The 19,907-nt window shown below is 27.2% G+C and overlaps 1 protein-coding gene across 1 annotated transcript in view; it reads right to left on the bottom strand.

Annotated features, from left to right (window-relative positions):
- Positions 1 to 14,974: 14,974 nt before the first annotated feature.
- LOC129975996 (uncharacterized) overlaps positions 14,975 to 19,907 on the bottom strand; it is a 53,612-nt gene continuing 48,679 nt past the window's right edge. The window contains exons 23-25 of the mRNA XM_056089317.1: positions 19,678 to 19,755; positions 15,784 to 15,846; positions 14,975 to 15,154 (exon numbers count right to left, since the gene is read on the bottom strand). Coding sequence (XP_055945292.1) covers positions 15,072 to 15,154; positions 15,784 to 15,846; positions 19,678 to 19,755 — 224 coding nt within the window. The 3' untranslated portion in view covers positions 14,975 to 15,071. The remainder of the gene's footprint in view (positions 15,155 to 15,783; positions 15,847 to 19,677; positions 19,756 to 19,907) is intronic.

Genomic DNA, 19,907 nt, shown 5'->3' with positions numbered 1-19,907 from the left:
TTTAAATATAAGTTATTTTTTATTATTATTAAAATGGTAATTTATTTTTTAATTAATTTTATTAATCGTATAAAATTATTGATTTCTTAAAATATTTTTTTTATTTAAAAAAAGTTTTTTAAATAAGACAATATATAACAAACCGAAATAACAAAATTATCTAATTTTAAACAAAATAGCAAAAAAGATTTTGGCACTTTTAAAGGCAATTTAAATAAAATTTTATTAGAGGATCATACTTTTTTAAATTAAAAAAAATGTTTTATTTTGTAAAATTATAAAAGCAAGTATTTTGCAAAATAAAAGTTTTATTTTGTAAATATTTTACATTTTAATTTACATTATAATAAATACAATTTCATAATGCATCTTTCCTTATCTTTTAAATATAAATTTTATTAAAATGCGTCCTAATATTTATAAATATTTTTGTCCTAATACATCATGTTTTTCTGGTCGTAACAGATAAGGAGCTCAGGTGTTTTTCATCAATGATCTAGAACTGTTTTCTCAGTAGCTTCAGTTCCGAAAAACTTCGTTTGTCACCTGCATTTGTGATCATAATGCTTTTGAAATTTTCAGAGCTATCTTGCATTTGGGGAATTTCAATGTACTACATGATCAGGCATCTGTTTATAAGAATCCCTTACAAGCGATATTGCTTCTTCATTTGTTTCGAGACCTCGTGACAAAAATTATTTAAAATGTACCATTTCGTCACCTAATTCAAATTTAATACCTCTGAATAGTATTTTCTAAATTTATGAGTAGCCTCTTTAATTTCAACGTTAGTTCTTTTTGGGAAATCAACCAAAAATCTAAATATAATATATTAATTTTTCTATATGCTTCTAAACGCCTTGAAATTTCTGAGCATAGCATATATATTATATATTATATAGCATATATTTCAAATATATTATTTATTTTAATAATTTAAGTTAATATATAATATTTTTCCTTTGTAAGCACAACGTCTTCTACACTACCGTTCTTCGAAATATATATATTTTTCTTTTTTCCTTATACGTCCCCCATAATGGCTGAACTGAACATCAATTGTTTCATTTGTCTTTGTCTCTCACTTACCAAGCATTTCACGAAAAAAAAAATGTGCATTTTACTTGGAAAGAGAAATTCTCATAAAAGTTAAAACTGTATACATTTTTCTAGCGATAACATACCAAAAAAAACATAAAATGTAATTACAGAAATATTAAAAATATATGTGGCTCTTCAAAAATATTTAACCTTCTTTTTACTTTATGAAGTATATATAGAGAAAATATTGTAATCATCAAAAAAAAAAAAAAAATCGAATTCGATCTTTTGACTTATCTTCACGTTTCAGAAATCCCCAGCTCGAAAAACACAATTTTTGAAATTATGTCGGTCTCTGAACACAATAGTTCAAAAACATTTCGATGTGGAAGGATGAAATTGAATATATGGACTTAACAATAAATCTGAAGAATTATGATTTCTATCAATTTTTGAATGAGATCTTTTTAGAAGAATCTATTTATCCGATTATCCAAATACATGTGAACAGGAAAACAACAAAACACAAAGATCAAGGCAAATATATTTGATACACAGTTTTAACATTAAAATTTAGGTGTGCATCATTTGAAAAAGATCCGAAAATGGGTTGATCATTTATCTGTTAAATCATTTATGTAAAAATTAATAAATAAAATTTGAAAACAAAATGAAATTTGGTTTAGAGTTTTCATAGCCAAATAGAGAGTCGAGATTCTTATGAAATTTTAAAACAATTCTGTCAAAGGGTTGACCGTCTATAAGTCTGTATTTTAGCATTCTTGTAAACGCGATACTCAAAATATTCATCGATTAAAATAAATAAAAGTTTGGTATATGATCTTGTGGTTACAACTGTGGTTCGGAGTTAAATTTAGTTTTTAATTAGCAGAAACAAATGTTGTCCAAATTACATATTCGGTTTTCTGATATTTAATTGTTTGCCAGTGATTAATTGATCCCAAAAATCGCCCGATAATAGGCTTCTTGTTAATTCGTTTGCCAACAGTATGCTGTTGATACTGTTCAGCAACATATTGTAAAACCCTCCGCGCTTTTGCGCATGCGTTAGGATGCGTTTAATTCACCAAAATAGGGGTGAAAGGAAATATGAAAGGAGGAGATGTTTACATTTACTAGTATCTAATAGGTGAAATAGGTCAAAGGGAGCACGGAAATGCACTTATCTTTCCGCGTCTCACCCCTTAATGAGATGGAGTCGTCGAAATGTGGTCGTCTCAGAATCCTTTGACGAACAGTACACAAATACCGATTTCCTTTACTATAGTACGAAGCACAGGATGTTTATAAGGGGAACTGTGAAGCTAAAAATCTGAGCACTTATGGCGAGCTCATTTTTAATTTCAAAAATAAGTCCAAATTTTTATAGGGGATGTGATGCATTTACATATTTATTAGTGAACGTGTTTGATGTTTTTTAAAATAGTTGATGCTGAAGAAAATTAAAAAAAAAAAAAAATTTACGGTTTCAAACGATGAAACGTTCTCAATCATTTTTCAAGGAATTAATATTTTGTGTTAATATCATATGATTGTAACGGTTCTAAAATTTCCTGAAACAATTAATGATTGTAGTTATTAATATGTTATGCATAACATGTATTGATATATAAAGGATATCTATATTTAAAGAAGATAATATTTCAAATTTTCAAGAGTGAAAATATGCCCTTTTCTAAAAATGTAATTGATTTAACTTAACTGAGTGACAAATTCATTTTCTGAAGCTAAATATAATTTGCAGTGGGAAAAATCTATCATTATCTAATTGGAGAAAATGAAATAAACTTATTTTTACATTTTCGTATTCGCAGTATAGAGAAGTATTGTAATCGTCAAATAATTCGAACTCGAGATTTTAATGAATCTCCACGCTTTATGCTATCTTGAGTTTAAAAAAAAAAAAAAAAAAAAAAATGTTTATCTGTTTTTGACAAAGATAACACTAAAACGCTTTGAGCTTGAAGGATAAAAAATTTTATACAGTATTAGTACCAAATTTGTAGATATGTGTCTCATTTTGAGCAAATTCCATTCGAAGGAAGATTTGTTTGTCCTGAGGGCCTGACTTAGTGTAATTGGGGTCCGGGGTAAAAACTTATTGGGGGGGGGGGCTCTGCTTCACTACTTTAGTAATGAAAACCATCATAGAACTTGTCAATGGTATTTTTCGTTAATTAATTCAAAATGCTATTTAAAGTTAAAACTAAAAATACTCTTAGTCTTCACTCGAAGTGCCACATAAAGTCATTCAATTTAAAATGCAATCTGACAAAATATTTTGTTTAAAAAAGTTCATTAAAGAAGGAAACGTAAAATAAACTTTCTATTCGATTTGGGGGGGGGGCTCTGATGTGGGGCCCAGGGCAACTGCCCCTGCCTTAGTCAGGCTCTGCTTGTCCTGCTGTTCGAACTTAAGTTAAACACGATAACCATAAAACACAGAGAGCTCTATAGATACAATTCAATGTGCATATTTAATGTTTATAGAATAGACATTTATCAAATTTTATACCAAATCCAACAAGAGACTTTCCGTCTGTCTTTTCAGAAATATATAAACGCTTTAATTCAAAAACTCAATGACTTAAATATGTCATATTTGATATGGGATTTTGTGAATATAAGTGTACTTTTGCGTCAAATTTTTGTTACAATTTATTGGGATAAACGCGTCTAGAACACAAAATTTTATTTTCGGGTACTATTAACCGCATGCCTTATATTTATCGTCAAAAATACTCTCCAAGGATTACACAGTTTCAGAAAAAATATTAAATTCACGCCAAAGGTTAATATTTCTTAATTATCGTACACCAATGCCATGCAAGACAAATTCTGTCTAATTCTATTATTCTCTGAGATAAGTGAGATTATACTTACTTTATTAAAATGTATGCTAGAAAGTTTAGGGGAGACCATTCTCACTCGTTTAAAAAAGTGCAACAGAGAAAAAGTTAAAATATACAACTGATAAGCGTTTAATAATAAATCTTATTATTCGAATAACTAGATTAATCAAAAAATTTTTTAACTTCCTCTCTTAATTAATATTATTTCTACCTCTATTAAATAGCAAAATTCATTCGTTTAATTTTTTCTCACCAAAACGATAAAACTTTATTGTTTTTCCACAATATATTTTTTAAAATGTTTTTGTTATGTTTGAAATAATCTTAAGAAACTCTGAAATATATCCTAAGAATAATAAATCTTAAGGTTTTTTTGGTTATGTGTTTTCAGAAATTTCATCTTGGGGGAATTCAAGTACTATTAATATATTCCTTTTTAATTATAGGCATTTTTTTTTCAAAAGAATTCCTTAGGGCTGTTATACATTTAAAAATATTAAAGGAATATGAAAATAAATTTATGGTAAATATTAAAATTACCATTTCAATTTTTATTATTATTCAAAAGATTCTTTACTTATAAATTCTTTAAAAATATTTGGATACATAGAGAAAATGTACAATAAGTGAATTATCTTTGTACCATTTGTATATTTGCACCCATAAAGATTTATATTTGCAGAAAAAAATTCGCATTTTGAATTTTAAAAATTACACTTGCGTGTCTCTACACGTTGGCCATCTTCAAAAATTTAATTAAACATTTTCCATTATCTTCAAACAAATCAAAAGTTGAAATCTGAATATGAATAGAATTCATTATAGCTATGCTTATTTGTATTTTTATAAGTGAGTTACACATCTTTCTTAACTATTGGGCAAAAATAAGTCACACTTTGCATACTTATCATTTAAGATAAGAGAAAAATTAAATCCACTTTTCAAAGTATAAAAGTTAATTAAATATTCAATTAATTAAAGATTAGCTGAAACTATACCATTATCCTGCAGTGACTTCGAAGCAAATTATTCTATGAGAAATACCTTTATCCCTCTTAACATTCAAACTTTCTCCTTTTCAATGATATCATTTTCGTTTCCGTGCACTTTTTTTCTTCCTTTTTTTTTTTTTTTTTTTTTTCTAACTTCAATAAACAATAAAGTAAATGCAGACGATTTTTAAGTAAGAAATTTTATTAATAGTTTTTAAAATCGTCTGGTCCAATTAACCTTCTGATATTTATTAAAAACATTTCAGCGAAATGGGAATTTTCTGCATTATAAAATTTTAATAAAGAATAATTTTTTTTACGTTAAAAATATCATACGTGAAAATATTTTAAATCTGAGAAATGCCGGATATAAAAGCCTAGAGATTTAATAAATGTGGAAAAGAAAATATACAGAAATCTCTACAAAACAAATGACAATACTTAGGCATAAATCAATGTGAAGGAAGGAATAAGTCAATGTGTTTCTTTTCTCCGTGACGTAAGTGTCAAAGACAGTGTCTCTGTAAGAAAAAGTAACAAATCCTAGCTTCCAAATTACTATATCAATTTTTCTCTTTGTTTTTTGATAATAGGAAACGCTCTTTTTTCTTTATTTTATGATAGCAGGGAAATTGTTGAATCAGTCAATCAACTAAAATAAACAAGATCTCACTGATCTACAAGGAATTTGAAATAAATCCTTAGAAAAATATTCTGAAATTTAAATGGATATTGACTTTCGGTAAAATATAAATGCAATATTCCTGCAAATCAAGATAAAGGAGTAAATAAAAGTATCCTTATACCATGAAAAAAATTTTGAGCGTATGAGCGTATTTGATAATCCGACCCAGTCAGGAAGGTTTGAAACACGGAGATTATCAAAATCTCGATTTATACTCTTTTGAAGATTATAATATGTTCCCTGTATAATATGTTTATATCTTTGTATGAGAAAAACTAAAAATAAGATTTAAAGTTTTGTCAGTATTCCATTCCCGTAATTTTTTCTATTTTTAATAGATTTTTAGAAATATTTTGAAATAAATATTACAATATTTCTACTTTCTGATGCATAAACAATACAAAGAGAAGGTATTGTATTCGTCAAGAAACTCAACTTCGAGATTCTGATGAATCTCCACGTTTTGGAGGCCCTTGTGAACAAACCAGTGTGAGTGATTTCCTCGAAATTTTTTTTCACATACATTGTAATAAAAGTGTTATTTCCTCTCTACTTTCGCACAAAATTATGAACTTAGTAAAAATTCATTAATAGTTTTAAAGTTTTATTTTCTGCGGCCTGGGTATCAGAATTATGTGTTTCATATACAGAAAGGAAAACCGAAGCTTGCATATTATTAATCGTATGTCATTGATCATTGCCAATAGTCAAACAGAAATTCAGTTGGTTAAATACACTATATCTTCAAATAAGCAAAACCTATGAATTTTTCATTTTTATTTTCAGAAAAATTTGTTAGAATATTATGCAACAAAATATGTCCAGACAGAAATGTTAAACGCAGATTTCTTTAGAAAAACTGTTGATGAAGAAAATTTATAATATTCTATGGAAATTATTTTACAAATCTTAAAGCTATTGTACGTTATGTTTTTTATTTCTTTTTAGAATTATTAAAAAAATGTATGATCCACGGGAAGGGTTAATTAGTGTGAACTAAACTGCTTTTAATGCGCTTTCTATTTTGTCGATTAGATAAGAAATTATACGGAAATAAAATTTATTTTACTTGAAAGTTAATTTTTTTTTTTCACATTTTAAGATCATAAAAATAATTTTTGTGTAATTATATGATTTAAAGGTATGGCAGAAAAGCAAAATAATTCTACGTCCATTTCCCCCCGAATTTTGTTACATCTGTCAAGGGGTGAACAATTATATAAGGTTCACGCAAACAGAAACAAATATATTCAGTTTTATATCTATATATACTATCGCTAAAAATGTTATTAAAACACCACAAACATTATTTGAGTATACTACAGTAAAGAAAAAAATCATTTGTTGGGAACAATGAAAGTTGACGTAAAAATATTTTATCTACAAAAGAACAAGAAATATGATTAAACAATTTATTATTTTAATGATATCCATTGTTGAAAATTGACTATTGTGTATCTTGCAAAACACAGGGAAATTCAGAATGTAAATTTACATTGAGAGGAACACAACATAGTCTTCTCACTGCTAATAATTATCTTACCTGTACTTGAAAAATTTAAATTATATTGATTAAAATGAATAAAAAAGACATGGAAAACACTGTGCTGCTCTTATGGGTCTGGTTTTTATTTAGGATATTTTTTTTCTGTTCTTTCGACTTTATATTCAATTTGGCTCTTCTACTATTAATAGACAGAAGATTTCAAGAAAAGAAAAAGACAAGAAAGAAGAATCCAAATTAAACAACGACGATGAAGAATACATTTCAATAGATTGCAGTTTGGTCCCGATAGATTTTTTAATGCTTAGAGAAATTGAAAAATTCGAAGAATCAACAACAGGGAAATCAAAATAAGAAAATGCAGCAACTCTGCGGAAAAAAATTATAAAAGCAAAGAAAAAGACAAAAAAAGAAATAATAAACAGATAAAATCATGCTTAGTTTGAAAATTCGAAAATGCAGTAAAAACGTCTCAATATATAAATTTCAGCCAATATTTCCGAAAATTGAAATTCAAAAACAAATTTGTGAAGCAAGATGAAAATAATATAAAAAAAGTATAAAATGTCATTCCAATTTATTCAAATACTGCAGCAACTCTGCGAAAAAAAATCATAAAAATAAAGAAAAGGCAAAAAAAAAAAAAAAAAAAATGAGAGAAAAACGAACGCATAAAAAAAAAAAAAAAACAATCAGCACCAATGACCAGAACCAGACGAGCAGCTACAGCTTAAAAGAAAAAAAAAGAAAAGAAAATTTTGAGAAGCTATGTTATTTTAAAAAGACTTTTAAAAATTTGTATATATTGTAAATATCTGTGATTTGTATTTTTTTGTAAAAACCTGTATATATTGTAAATATTTGTGATTTGTATTTTTTTGTAAAAACCTGTATATATTGTAATTATTTTTGTGTATATAATGTATATTATGTTGTAAAGTTTTATTAAAAATGTTGTTTATTTATCTATATAATACCTAAACTAATTCAATAAAAATATAAATCACTAAAAAAAAATATTTATAAAACTTAAGCACTAAAAATTAAAAAAATAATTTGAACTAAAAAAATATGAAAAAATAAAACTATAAAAAACTATAAAATATAGAAAATTTAAATGTAAAAAAAATATTAAAAATGTAAAACTAAAATGAAAAAAATTAAAATTATTTACGTTTTTAACGTATTATTGTTCATTATTGGTGTATAATAAATATACATGAAAAATTATTTGTGTAGCATTCATTTTTTAGTAATGTGTGAATTTACTCCACAAAACTTTCCTAAGAGATATTATTTTCAATGTATTACTTTTAATTTTGCAAGAGGAGTGTTTAGAAATTCCTTCAGTAAAAACAAGTCTGATATATTTTATTCCAAATTTCTGCTCAAAGAATCTTTAAAATTGAGCATCTTTTCCAGATAGGACACATGGGCTGAATTTGAAGATTTCTTTCAAATTTTGAGCAAAATCCTTTCATTGGAAGTCTGTCTATCCAGCAATTCGAATATAAGTTAACACGACAACAACAAAACGAAGACAGCTATATTGATAAAAATTCAGTACACATATTTAACATCTATAGTGAGACACAACAAATTTTGACCCATATCCAACAAAGGGTTGATCACCTATTGATCAGTACTTTCAGAAACATACAAATGTAATAATTGAAAAATGCAATGATTAAAATATATCAAATTTTACATGGGATGTTGTGATTAGTAGTTCTGCGACAACTTTTGTTTCAATCGGTCGTGAAAAACGAGTCTAAAACAGAAATTCGATTTCCGTATAATATAAACCGCATGCCAGGGATTAGTTGTCAAAACACTCGCTAAGGATCTCATGAGAGATACAGTAAAAAGCTAAATTAATACCAAAGTTTAATATTTCAAAACTATTTCATGCCAATACCATGCAAGCCGTTTTCTAGATATTAGAGTTTGTGAAAAAGTTTAGGGAAAACCATTTCTTCATGTGGAGTGGGGTTTTTTTTTTATTTTTATTTTTTTATTATTATACAGAAGTACATATTTTTTCATTTCAATTTAGTTATTAATCGGGTTTTCATTTCCAGTTCCAAATGATGAAAACTTGAGAAATAACACTCTAAATAGAAACGTGACATAATATATAAATTTGTATATAAAGGAAAAATTGTGAAAAAAAAAAGAAAAGAATTGAATGCGCCAACCATTTTTTGGTGCTTTTACATTGAGATTTAGGATACACGGAATGTTTCAATTTTTAATAATAATAATAATTTAGTTATTAATACTGAATAATGATAAAATTTAAATTGTGTATATATTACTTGTACATTTATTTGAATTTCACTAAATATTTAGTCACAACATGTTTTAAACTACACATATAGTTTTTTTTAATTCAAAAAAAGTGCAGGAAATGTTTGGAATTTAATGTGATATGCGCTTTAAATATTTTCCAAGGTAGAATTTATGGTTTTACAGGTACGCTTTTGCTTCCAATTTGCCAGTTAAATTCAGAGTTCACCATATTTTACTTTCTTCTCGGTTTATCAGAGAGGAAAAAGTGGTAATTTGCTGTCGTTTAATGTTTCTGAAATTACGCAGTTCCATCAAGGTAACTAAACACAAATTGTACCAAAAATTCTGCAAAATGCATAGCAGGGGGAAAAACAGCACAATTTATTCAGCGAAAAAATAAAGCATCAATGTTGATAATTCTATAGCTACTGAATCTGTTTCCTTCAAAATTCAGAGGCCCGATATTGTTTTAAAGCTATTTATTGAAACATGAAATTTTCTTTTACATCATGGACTCATTCTGAAATTCATTTATCTTTTCTACAATTGAAAAGTTACTGCACGATTGTAGTTTTTAAAACTGTATGACATTCATCGTTAAAAATAAGGCGACATAAAAATTAATTATAAGAAATCCTCATAATACATAATAAAAAAAATCAATAATACAGCCTTTTGGTATTCAGTTTATCTTTTTAATATTTTTCATCATATACAGTAACTAAACACATTTGCCCCTTTAAGTCATTTCCATCGACCCCAATTTTGTGAGGATGCGATAATAAATAAAGTTACATAGATATTCCCTTTTTTTTTTTTTTTGCTTATTTCCATATTGAATTAAGTTCAGTTGCTTTTGACGTTTTACCATCTACACAAAGTTTATCAGGACAAAATGTTTATATTGTGTATCTTCTTCCGCAGCTGTATTGGCCGCAAAGTTTTAATCAGGTAATTTGACTGTTACACGAAGGATGTGAAGGTTCTCAGCCCCACCACACCCCCAAGTTGATTTTTATTATTATTATTTTGCTTATTTTTTATGCTAAATTTTCACTTCGCTGTTGCTAATCTTGTGTAATCTGTATGACTCGTAATTCAGCAGAATACATTTTAAAATTTTATAATGAACCTTTTTCAAGTCATAGAAATTCCAAATTTTAATGCATATATCTCCGTCAATTTTACAGATAACTCCATGAAACATTCCCTCGTGTTTTTATTATGGTATAGGAACTGGAAATTTTGGTCGATCTCCTTTATTTTTGGTAACTTACTTATTTCGATGATAAATTAAAAATAGTCCCTTTACTACCAGTACACGTTACATCTCTGGCTATACGAGATGCTGTTTTGAATTTAAAGGGCTTTACAGAATACTCTGAGTCTTAAAAATTCCATATCTATCTATACTTATAATAAAGCTCAATGTGTGTGTGTGTGTGTGTTGGCGCTCTACAGGCCAGGTCATTTGACATACAGCTACCAAATTTGGTACATGTATACCTTAGAGGTCGGGAATGTGCACCTGGGGTCCCTTTTTTTGAAATTTTAATTATTAATTAAAAACTAACTTTCCCGCCAAAAAAATCTTCCATTTTCCCCACCGCCAACTTTTCCGCCAAAATAATCTTCCATTTTCCCCAACGCCAAATGATTTAGGCTTTAGTTCTTTTTTTCTCCCAACAGTAATGAGGCTAGGGTTAAGATTTTTCGGCGGATTATTTCAAACGATTCTGTTTATTTTCTTAATGTTTTATGCATTTAAAATTAAACATTGTTAATTAATCCATGTTTCAGATTCATTCTGAAGTACTTTTGAATTAAAATAAAACAGAATAAAGGAAATTAAAAATGTATAATCTGCATAGCGTTACCCCAACTGAGGTAGAAAAATTCACGCATTTGCGTTACCGTAAAAGGCGAAGAAAATTCAGGCATGCGCACTGTGTTCTGATTGTTGGCATGGCAACCATTATCAACGGACGATTTAAATTACTTTTAGGTGAGTTGTATGCTTTTGTAAGTAAATTGTATTTATGTTAGTTATATATTTTTTGTATATGCTTATAGTTTTAAGTACATCGTTTTTTAAGTAGTTTTTTTTTTTTTACCTATTTTCAATGATTTAAATTATTTTTAGGTTAGTTGCATGCTTTTGTAATTAAATTGTATTTATGTTAGTTATATATATTTTTTATATATGCTTATAGTTTTAAGTACATCGTTTTTTAAGTAGTTTTTTTAAACCTGTTTTCGACCGATTATTTTAAACGATTCATTTTATTTTCTTAGTGTTTGATGCATTTAAAATGAAACATTGTTAATGAATCGATCCGTTCATGATGAATCTGAGAAAATTTTGTTGACAAATTCTTGAGATATTACATAAATTAAGAAAGATATTCTTTAGTGCCCATAAAGTTTAAACGCTCAGTGACTCTATTATCAGTAAACATATTATTAAAAAAAAATGCTTTGTTTCAGTAAAAAATATTATTATATTAATTGCAGATTAATCCTTTACACTTTAATTTAAAGCATAAATTCTACGAGGGGTAACAGAAAATTAGAGAGATACATATCACGTTATGACTGAAGGCCTTTATAATATTATGAGTGAATTATATGACTATCAAAATTTGAAGTTTTAAAATATTTTGCTGAAGAATCTATTAAAGTTGGAATTGCATAAAATATTTAATTATTAAAATTTTAACGAACATTAAGATTGGCGAACCGGCTGGTCGCCAAATGCGGCTAGTACTTATATAAAGCTCAATGTGTGTGTGTGTGTTGGCGCTCTACAGGCCAGACCGTTTGACCTACAGCAACCAAATTTGGTACATGTATACTTTGGAGGTCGGGAATGTGCACCTCGGGTTCCTTTTTTTGAATTTGTAATTAGAATTTTAACTATTAATTAAAAACTAGCTTTCCCGCCTAAAAATCTTTTCATTTTCCCCACCGCCAAATGAGTAAGGCTTCAGGTACTTTTTTTTCCATCAGTAATGAGGCTAGGCTTAACATTTTTCGGCAGATTATTTCAAACGATTCTGTTTTTCTTAATGTTTCATGCTTTTAAAATTAAAAATTGTTAATGAATCGATCTTTCAGATTCATTCTTAAGTACTTTTGAATTAAAATAAAACAGAATAAAGAAAATTTAAAATTTCTAATCTGCATAGCGTTACCCCAACTGGCGTAGAAAAACTCGCGCATTTGCATTACCGTAACTGGGGTTGAAAATTCACGCATGCGCATTGTGTTCTGATTGTTGACATGACAACCATTATCAACGGATGATTTAAATTATTTTTAGGTTAGTTGCATGTTTTTGTAATTAAATTGCATTTATGTTAGTTATATATTTTTTGTATACACTTATAGTTTTAAGTACATCGTTTTTTAAGTAGTTTTTTTTAACCTGTTTTCAACCGTTTATTTTAAACGATTCGTTTTATTTTCTTAGTGTTTGATACATTTAAAATTAAACATTGTTAATTAATCGTTCTGGTCTCATGAATGAATCATAATATTTTGTTGACAAATTCTTGAAATATTACATAAATTAGGAAAGATATTCTTTAGTGCCCATGAAGTTTAAACGCTCAGTGACTGTTTTCAGTAATCATATTAAAAAAAAATACTTTGTTTCAGTAAAAAATATTATTATATTAATTGCAGATTAATCCTTTCCACTTTAATTTATAGTATAAATTCTACGGGTACTAACAGAAAATTAGAGAGATACAGATTACGTTATGACTGAAGGCGTTTATAATATTATGAGTGAATTATATGACTATCAAAATTTGAAGTTTTAAAATATTTTGATGAAGAATCTATTAAAGTAGGAATTGCATAAAATATTTAATTATTAAAATTTTAATGAATTAAGATTGGCAAACCGGCTGGTCTCCAAAGGCGGCTAGTATATATATATATATAAGTAACCAATCTAAAGTAAGAAATATTTTGAAAACGAAACGAAAACTTTCGGAATCGCAACTAAAAATTATTTCTTATTCAAACTAAAACCAAAAAAAAGAACAAGAAAAAATTCATAGTATTTAGAGAGCGCAAATTCAGCTACTTCTAAAACACAGATGAATTGAGACAAAAGTATTAAAATCAAGTTAATAGGAAAATCAAATAAACCAAATAAAAAAGAATCCAGCCTGAAGACTTTTTCAAGGACCACCCTCAGGCAGGGATTCAAAAAAAGGGATTTTTTCTGTGAGGGAATGCAGACAAGAAAGTCTAATCCTTTTTTTGAATCCCTGCCTGAGGGTGACCCTTGTAAAAGTCTTCAGGCTGGATTCTTTTTTTATTTGGTTTATTTGATTTTCCTATTAACTCGATTTTAATACTTTTATATATATATATATATATAAACAAAAAAAAATAATGATCCATTTCTGAAGTCTTATATGTTCTGCACAATATATTTCATGGACTATACATTATATCACAGGACTACTGAATAAAAATTCTCAGATATAAGTTTAAAAAATTCAGCACATTACAATAAGAAAGCAAAATGTGATGCTAGAAGAGTAATAAAGCATCTAAAAGTATTTAAAAATTGGCGAATGTTAGAAAAACCTTAATCGTTACTTTCTCCTGAAGCTTTAACTGTTAATTGCTACAACATTCAAAACTTTTATTAAAGTATACTTCACATTGAGACGTTCTCCATAAGGAAAAATAAGTTGTAGGTTATATTTTGATCGTCAACAATGAGAATGAGGAAAGATGAAATATTAGTAGCAACAATAAAAAAGATTTGTGTTTCACACTTCAACAGTGAAATATACAATTGTAAAATATTCTTAAAATATTTTTTAAAAATTAATTAAAAATAGAAACAAGATGATAAAAAAAACTGGCATCATCAAAATGATAATATTTTGAATTTTAAAATGTTGCAAGATCATTTTTACTATTTTGAGGAGTTACAGTGAGGAAATGGCAAAAATGCAACCCCATTCTTACTTTAAAAAAATGTAAAAATAAAAATTCAAAAAGAAAATTAGACAGTGCACTTTTCCATTACCCAACATATATATGGTTCAAGATTGAATGATCTGGCCTGTAGTGTTATCCCACACACACTTATCCCTTTATTATTAGTAGAGATGAACAGAAAAAATGTAAGGCTATCAAAATAAAACAATTATATTATCTGCTTTTATTCGATGTATAAAAATATTTTTATGAGAATGATGAGCTCAAGTTGCAAAAGAGATTTCATTGACGACAAACAAAACCAATGGTTTAAAACAAACTACTTGAGAAAAAGTATGTATAAGTAGTAGTATAAAAGTAATGTATAAGTGGTAACATGAGTATTATATGAGAAACAAATCATTAATTATTGACAGAATTCCTTTTCTATGTAATAAATTATTCTGATAAAATTATTTTTTGACTTGATTAACAATCTATGAGAAAATACTTTTAAACATGGATATACCATTGATTTATAAGGATTAACATTTTATTAAAATACACACATCTTATTAAAATATTTTTTATATTAATGTATATATACAAGTAAAATCACATATAAAAATGCATCAAAGTAAAATATTCTAAATAATATGTTACAAAATTATTTTAAACAATGCTGAAATGGCAGAGTTTAAACTAATGCATTCCTATATAAGCTTTACAAAATATTATAGCCATTCCCACGTTGGTGCACCAAAAAGCATTTCAAGTTGCCGTTGTGTGTCTAGAGCTTTATCTTCATTATCTGGAGCTGTAATACAGAAAATAATTTACATCAGTACTTAAATTTAGTAAATTCCATGCATGTTATGAACAGCTACAAAAAATATGACTTCAAATTAAAGCAAAATAAATTTGATTTTTAAAATAGAAACTATACAATAATTGTTATGAAAAATAACATTTTGGATGACTTAAACAAATAAAAATAACACTGATGTAAAATTACTATCAGAAGAACTTTTATCTTTCCAACTTTACTTCTATTTTAACTTTATTGTTTATGAAGTCAATTAACTTTGTCCAAAGTTATTTGACTTCATAAACAATTAAGTTAAACAATAACAATACAAATTCAATTAATTCATTATAAAATTGTACTCAATGCTCTTTCATTTCAGATTTGTTTAATTTTGATGATAAAAAACTGTATTTTTGATTGCATTTTTAACATCTCATGCTTTAGTCTCATATACTTAATGATTTTTTTTTATTGATTTCATCAGACAAATGAAATGAATTTATGTAATATTAAAATATATTATTTGATTCAAATAATTCAAATGAATTTACACAAAATCAGATTCAATGCACTTCCCCACATATCTAACAACATTAAATGAATACCCATAATTATAAATAAAAGAAAAGACAACATACCTGCAGGTTCGCTTGTTTTTATTGATTCAAGGGATATTGGGATCTTAAAAGGATTAATGTTTTCTAAAATAAATAAAATATTATATAATTCAGATATGAGAAATATTAATGAACTAATTTTAAAATATGGAAAAGAAAAATTGAAAGTCATGAACAGTTAATTTTTAAAGCAAATTCTAAAATAAAGCTATTTCTAATGTTTAAGCAATCAAAGCAATCAATCAATCATTACCTGATCTGCAAATGATTGAATTTTCAGGAATAGTTTGTTTTGTTTTCATCAGGGGTGTTTGTGGGACCCCAAAAAATCCCCTGAAACTTTTACGGACTTACTACCGGCATTTTGGAGTTTCGAGAGGGGGGGGGGGGGAGAGAAATGAAAAATTACAATTATGAAGTATTGAATGACCTAATTATAAAAGTTCAATGAATTACTTTTTTTGCAAAATTAATAACCATAAATTTTCAAACATATAAACTACTACATTTTATGCAAATCTTTTAAATTACCTGAATTAATTCTTTTAAAAAAATTATCTAATTTCTGCTGCTTTTTTTTTAATTTTCTGATGTTTGTGGGCTTGTCTTTCTTTTGTGGTGAACTTCATAATTGCAGGAAGGTTGGCTTTTATTTTCCTCATTTACAGTTGAAGAAATTTCCTCGAGAACAGCACATGCAGAGGTAGAAGCAGTTTGCTTTTCTGCTAATGTAGAAGGTTTTTCAGAGACTTTTATAGGTGACTCATCTGAAATACATGTTTTTAAGTCCTCTTGAAATGTTTTCCAACTTCTGTTCATATTCTGTAAGAGATCTTTGTGAATTGGATCAGTCATTGGATTTTTTGAGCCATATTTTTCACATGAGGTTTCTTTAGAAGCCATTAAATCATATTTAATAGTCTGCACTGCATCTAGGGAATCAATCTTAAGAGAGGTTCTATAGTCAGTGACAAGTGTATCCATTAAGTTGAATGCACTTTCCACTAATGGGCCATGGAAGCAGCTAAGGCAGGCTTTGACCAATTTAGCCAATGTAGGATACTTATAATCATTTGTGAAATCATCTTTTAAATTAAAAACTTTAGACGAATATTTATCAATTGTACACTTGACTTGATTTCCACTTTCATCAGATGTGTAGAGCATTTCTTTGGTGATATCAATATCACTCTGGTATAACCTTATTTCAGCTTCTACTTTTGACTGTTCATTATCACTAAAAATATGGGACATAAAAGATGATAATTTTTCAAAAGCTAATATTGTACTGGTTTTACCTCTTAGCTCTGGATCTAATGCTGTAAAACTAATTAGATATGAATGTTTAAGGGGTAATTTCTGTTTCATATGCTGAAATTTCAAAGTGAAATTCTCTTGCGTACATAAATAAAAAAAATATTTCAATAAGCGAAACGAAAAATTTACACGTGCATCAACAAATGAAACGAAAATTTTACACAGCGGAGAAAAAAAAGTTGCGAAGCGATCAATGACAAATAGCTAATACGGCGAAAAATCCCCCTTCTCTACTTAATGGCGCCATGCCAGGAGAGACCTTTGAACCCAAAGTCACGTTATCGCACATCTGGTCGAACGAAGTCTCTCCCTTTTTTTTCTGCCGTGCCTACTTGCCGAAAAGAATCCAGAAGAGAATGTCCGAAAACCGGGGGAATGAGTCATAACTCGCAATAAGGAAAGAACAAAAAAGAAGTTTTTCCCCCCTTTTCACGCATTATCACTGCCTTTGGAGAAAGAAAGGAAAAGTTTTCACCACACACACTGACCTTGCGTTTTCTGCTTTCAAAGCAAACAAAATTACCCAGATCAAAATAAATAATTCATTATTATTCCTACTTCCTTTTGAACGACGATCCCCGGAATTTCCGGGTATCGAAGTTCAAAATCCCCGGAATTCCGGGGTTTCCCCGGAACACAAACACCCCTGTTTCATAAATTATATCTTATTAGTTGTCTTTGATAACCAGCGAGCATCAAGGGTAAATTTGCTTTATATCAGTTGCATTACTTGCATTGCTCTTAGTGTCGATTATTTGTTTGATAATTCAGATTGTATTAGACATTTAAATGGTATAATTTTAGTAATCACACGCCTGTTTTTTATTTCCCTTCTTTTTTTATGTTTATGCATCATCCTAGTTTTAAATCTGTTCTCCCTAAAATTTAGGCTTTAATGTTTCAACTTCAAAATTCAACTAATAAAGAAATCTATCAAATTAAATAATAAAAATATGATCTAGATATACTACATAATTTAATAACTTTCTTAAAGGAGTTTAGTTCAAAGTTAGAATGAAAAAAAAAATCAATTCATTGAAAATTGAAAATAGAGTGTTAAGAAATTGTGGGAAAAAATCAAAATATAGAAGGAGTATCCACTCTAATTGTATCTCAATAGTTAGACATATAGTTCTAACTGGGAAAATACTTTTTAAAGTGAGGAGTTATATTTTATGTTATATAGATTAATAAATGCACTGTTAAAAAAACTGTAATTAAAAAAATTTTTTTTTTATAATTCACTGGTCTTTATATATTAATAAAATACTTTTAATACATTACAATTTTGATTTTAAAAAAGCACTCTTCTATACCAAATATTGATTTAGTTAAGAACTTTTGCATTTCATTACTTTAAGACAATTACTGGTCCACTCAAGTAAAAACCACTTGCTTATTGGTGAATATCTCTCGAGATGGCTATTAAAATGGGCTAAAATAGTGAACTATTCAAAGTTTTATAGAAAAAGACTGACCTTTTTTTTTTTTTATTATTACAATGTTAATGTTTCAAGAATATTTTACTAAATATGGCAAAGAAACTATTAAAAAAAATTCAGGTTTTGCAATTTTTTCAGAAGTACATTAATTGATTGAAAACATATCTAGGTATATTTATTTCATCATTTATTACTTCACACGTAAAACAGATTGCTTTCATTTATTGACAATATGGTGAAGAATTTTTATGGTTTGGTTATTAAAAACAAAAAGCGAGAAAAAAAAACTTTTGAGAGAATAATAAAAATTGGATTTCTTGATTATAATATCTAATAGAAAAAACAAATGTTATTTCAATTATAGCTGTGACAAAGTTAAAAACTAAATATATGTAATTTATTAAGGAAAGTTAAAACCAAATATACATAATTACATTAAAAAAATGAAATGAAAGGTTGAGAGAGAAAATATTTCTCCAATAGAATGAAAATTAATAAAAATTTTCAAAAGAAATAAAAATATCAGAATGTAGTGAATTCTAAGTTGACTTTAAAAAGATTGATACATCAAAGAGATGCATTGGTAAACCAAATGGAGAGGGAACTAAAATATGAAAACAATATAGACAAAAAACAAACAAAAAATATATATATTTCAAACAACAAAAGAAATTAAAACAGTTTTAGTAAGCATATTATGATATGTACATATTAAAAGTTATTACATGTATATATGAAATAAAAAAAAGATGCACCTAAATAATTTGAATAAACAATAAAATTGATTTGAATTTTATTACAATAATAAAGAAAAGCAGTGTCACAAATAATGTTCAAAATTAATTAGTTAAACATTTTTAGAAATTAAACTGTAATAATTTTTTGAACATGTGTTACAGGTATTTCAGAAAATCATCAAAATTTCAGGTAATTTCCAATTAATTAAAACTGTTTTGAAAGGGGGAAAAAAACTGAGTAGACAATTTGTTCATCAAATTTGATAGTTCTAAGATTTAATGATCTGCCATACACAGATGCACTCACATTCACTCTTATTACTAATACATTAAAAAAAAAACAACACTTAAAAACATTCTTACCTTTTATGTCATTAAAAGGTAATTTGAAATGGAAAGTAAATAATAATAAACTTTACCATTATTAATATTTTCTTTCTTTCTGTCTTCCTTTGAAGTAGGAAATGGTGCAATGTGTTTTCGATTTGTTTCTTTTACTATAAAATATAAAAATAGAAGAAGTAATTTATAATTTTGACAGTAATTTTTTTTTCTAAAATAAATAAAGATTATTTAATATGATGTAAACTGAAATTTCAGAATAAAGTTTAGCTCAGGAAAGATGGAAGCAATATGCAAAATACTAAAA

This window comes from Argiope bruennichi, chromosome 7 (assembly GCF_947563725.1).
Source record: "Argiope bruennichi chromosome 7, qqArgBrue1.1, whole genome shotgun sequence".
In the NCBI taxonomy this organism is placed as follows: Eukaryota; Metazoa; Arthropoda; class Arachnida; order Araneae; family Araneidae; genus Argiope; species Argiope bruennichi.
Note: the sequence above shows the minus strand (reverse complement) of the source record. Positions and strands in the feature narration are given on the sequence as shown.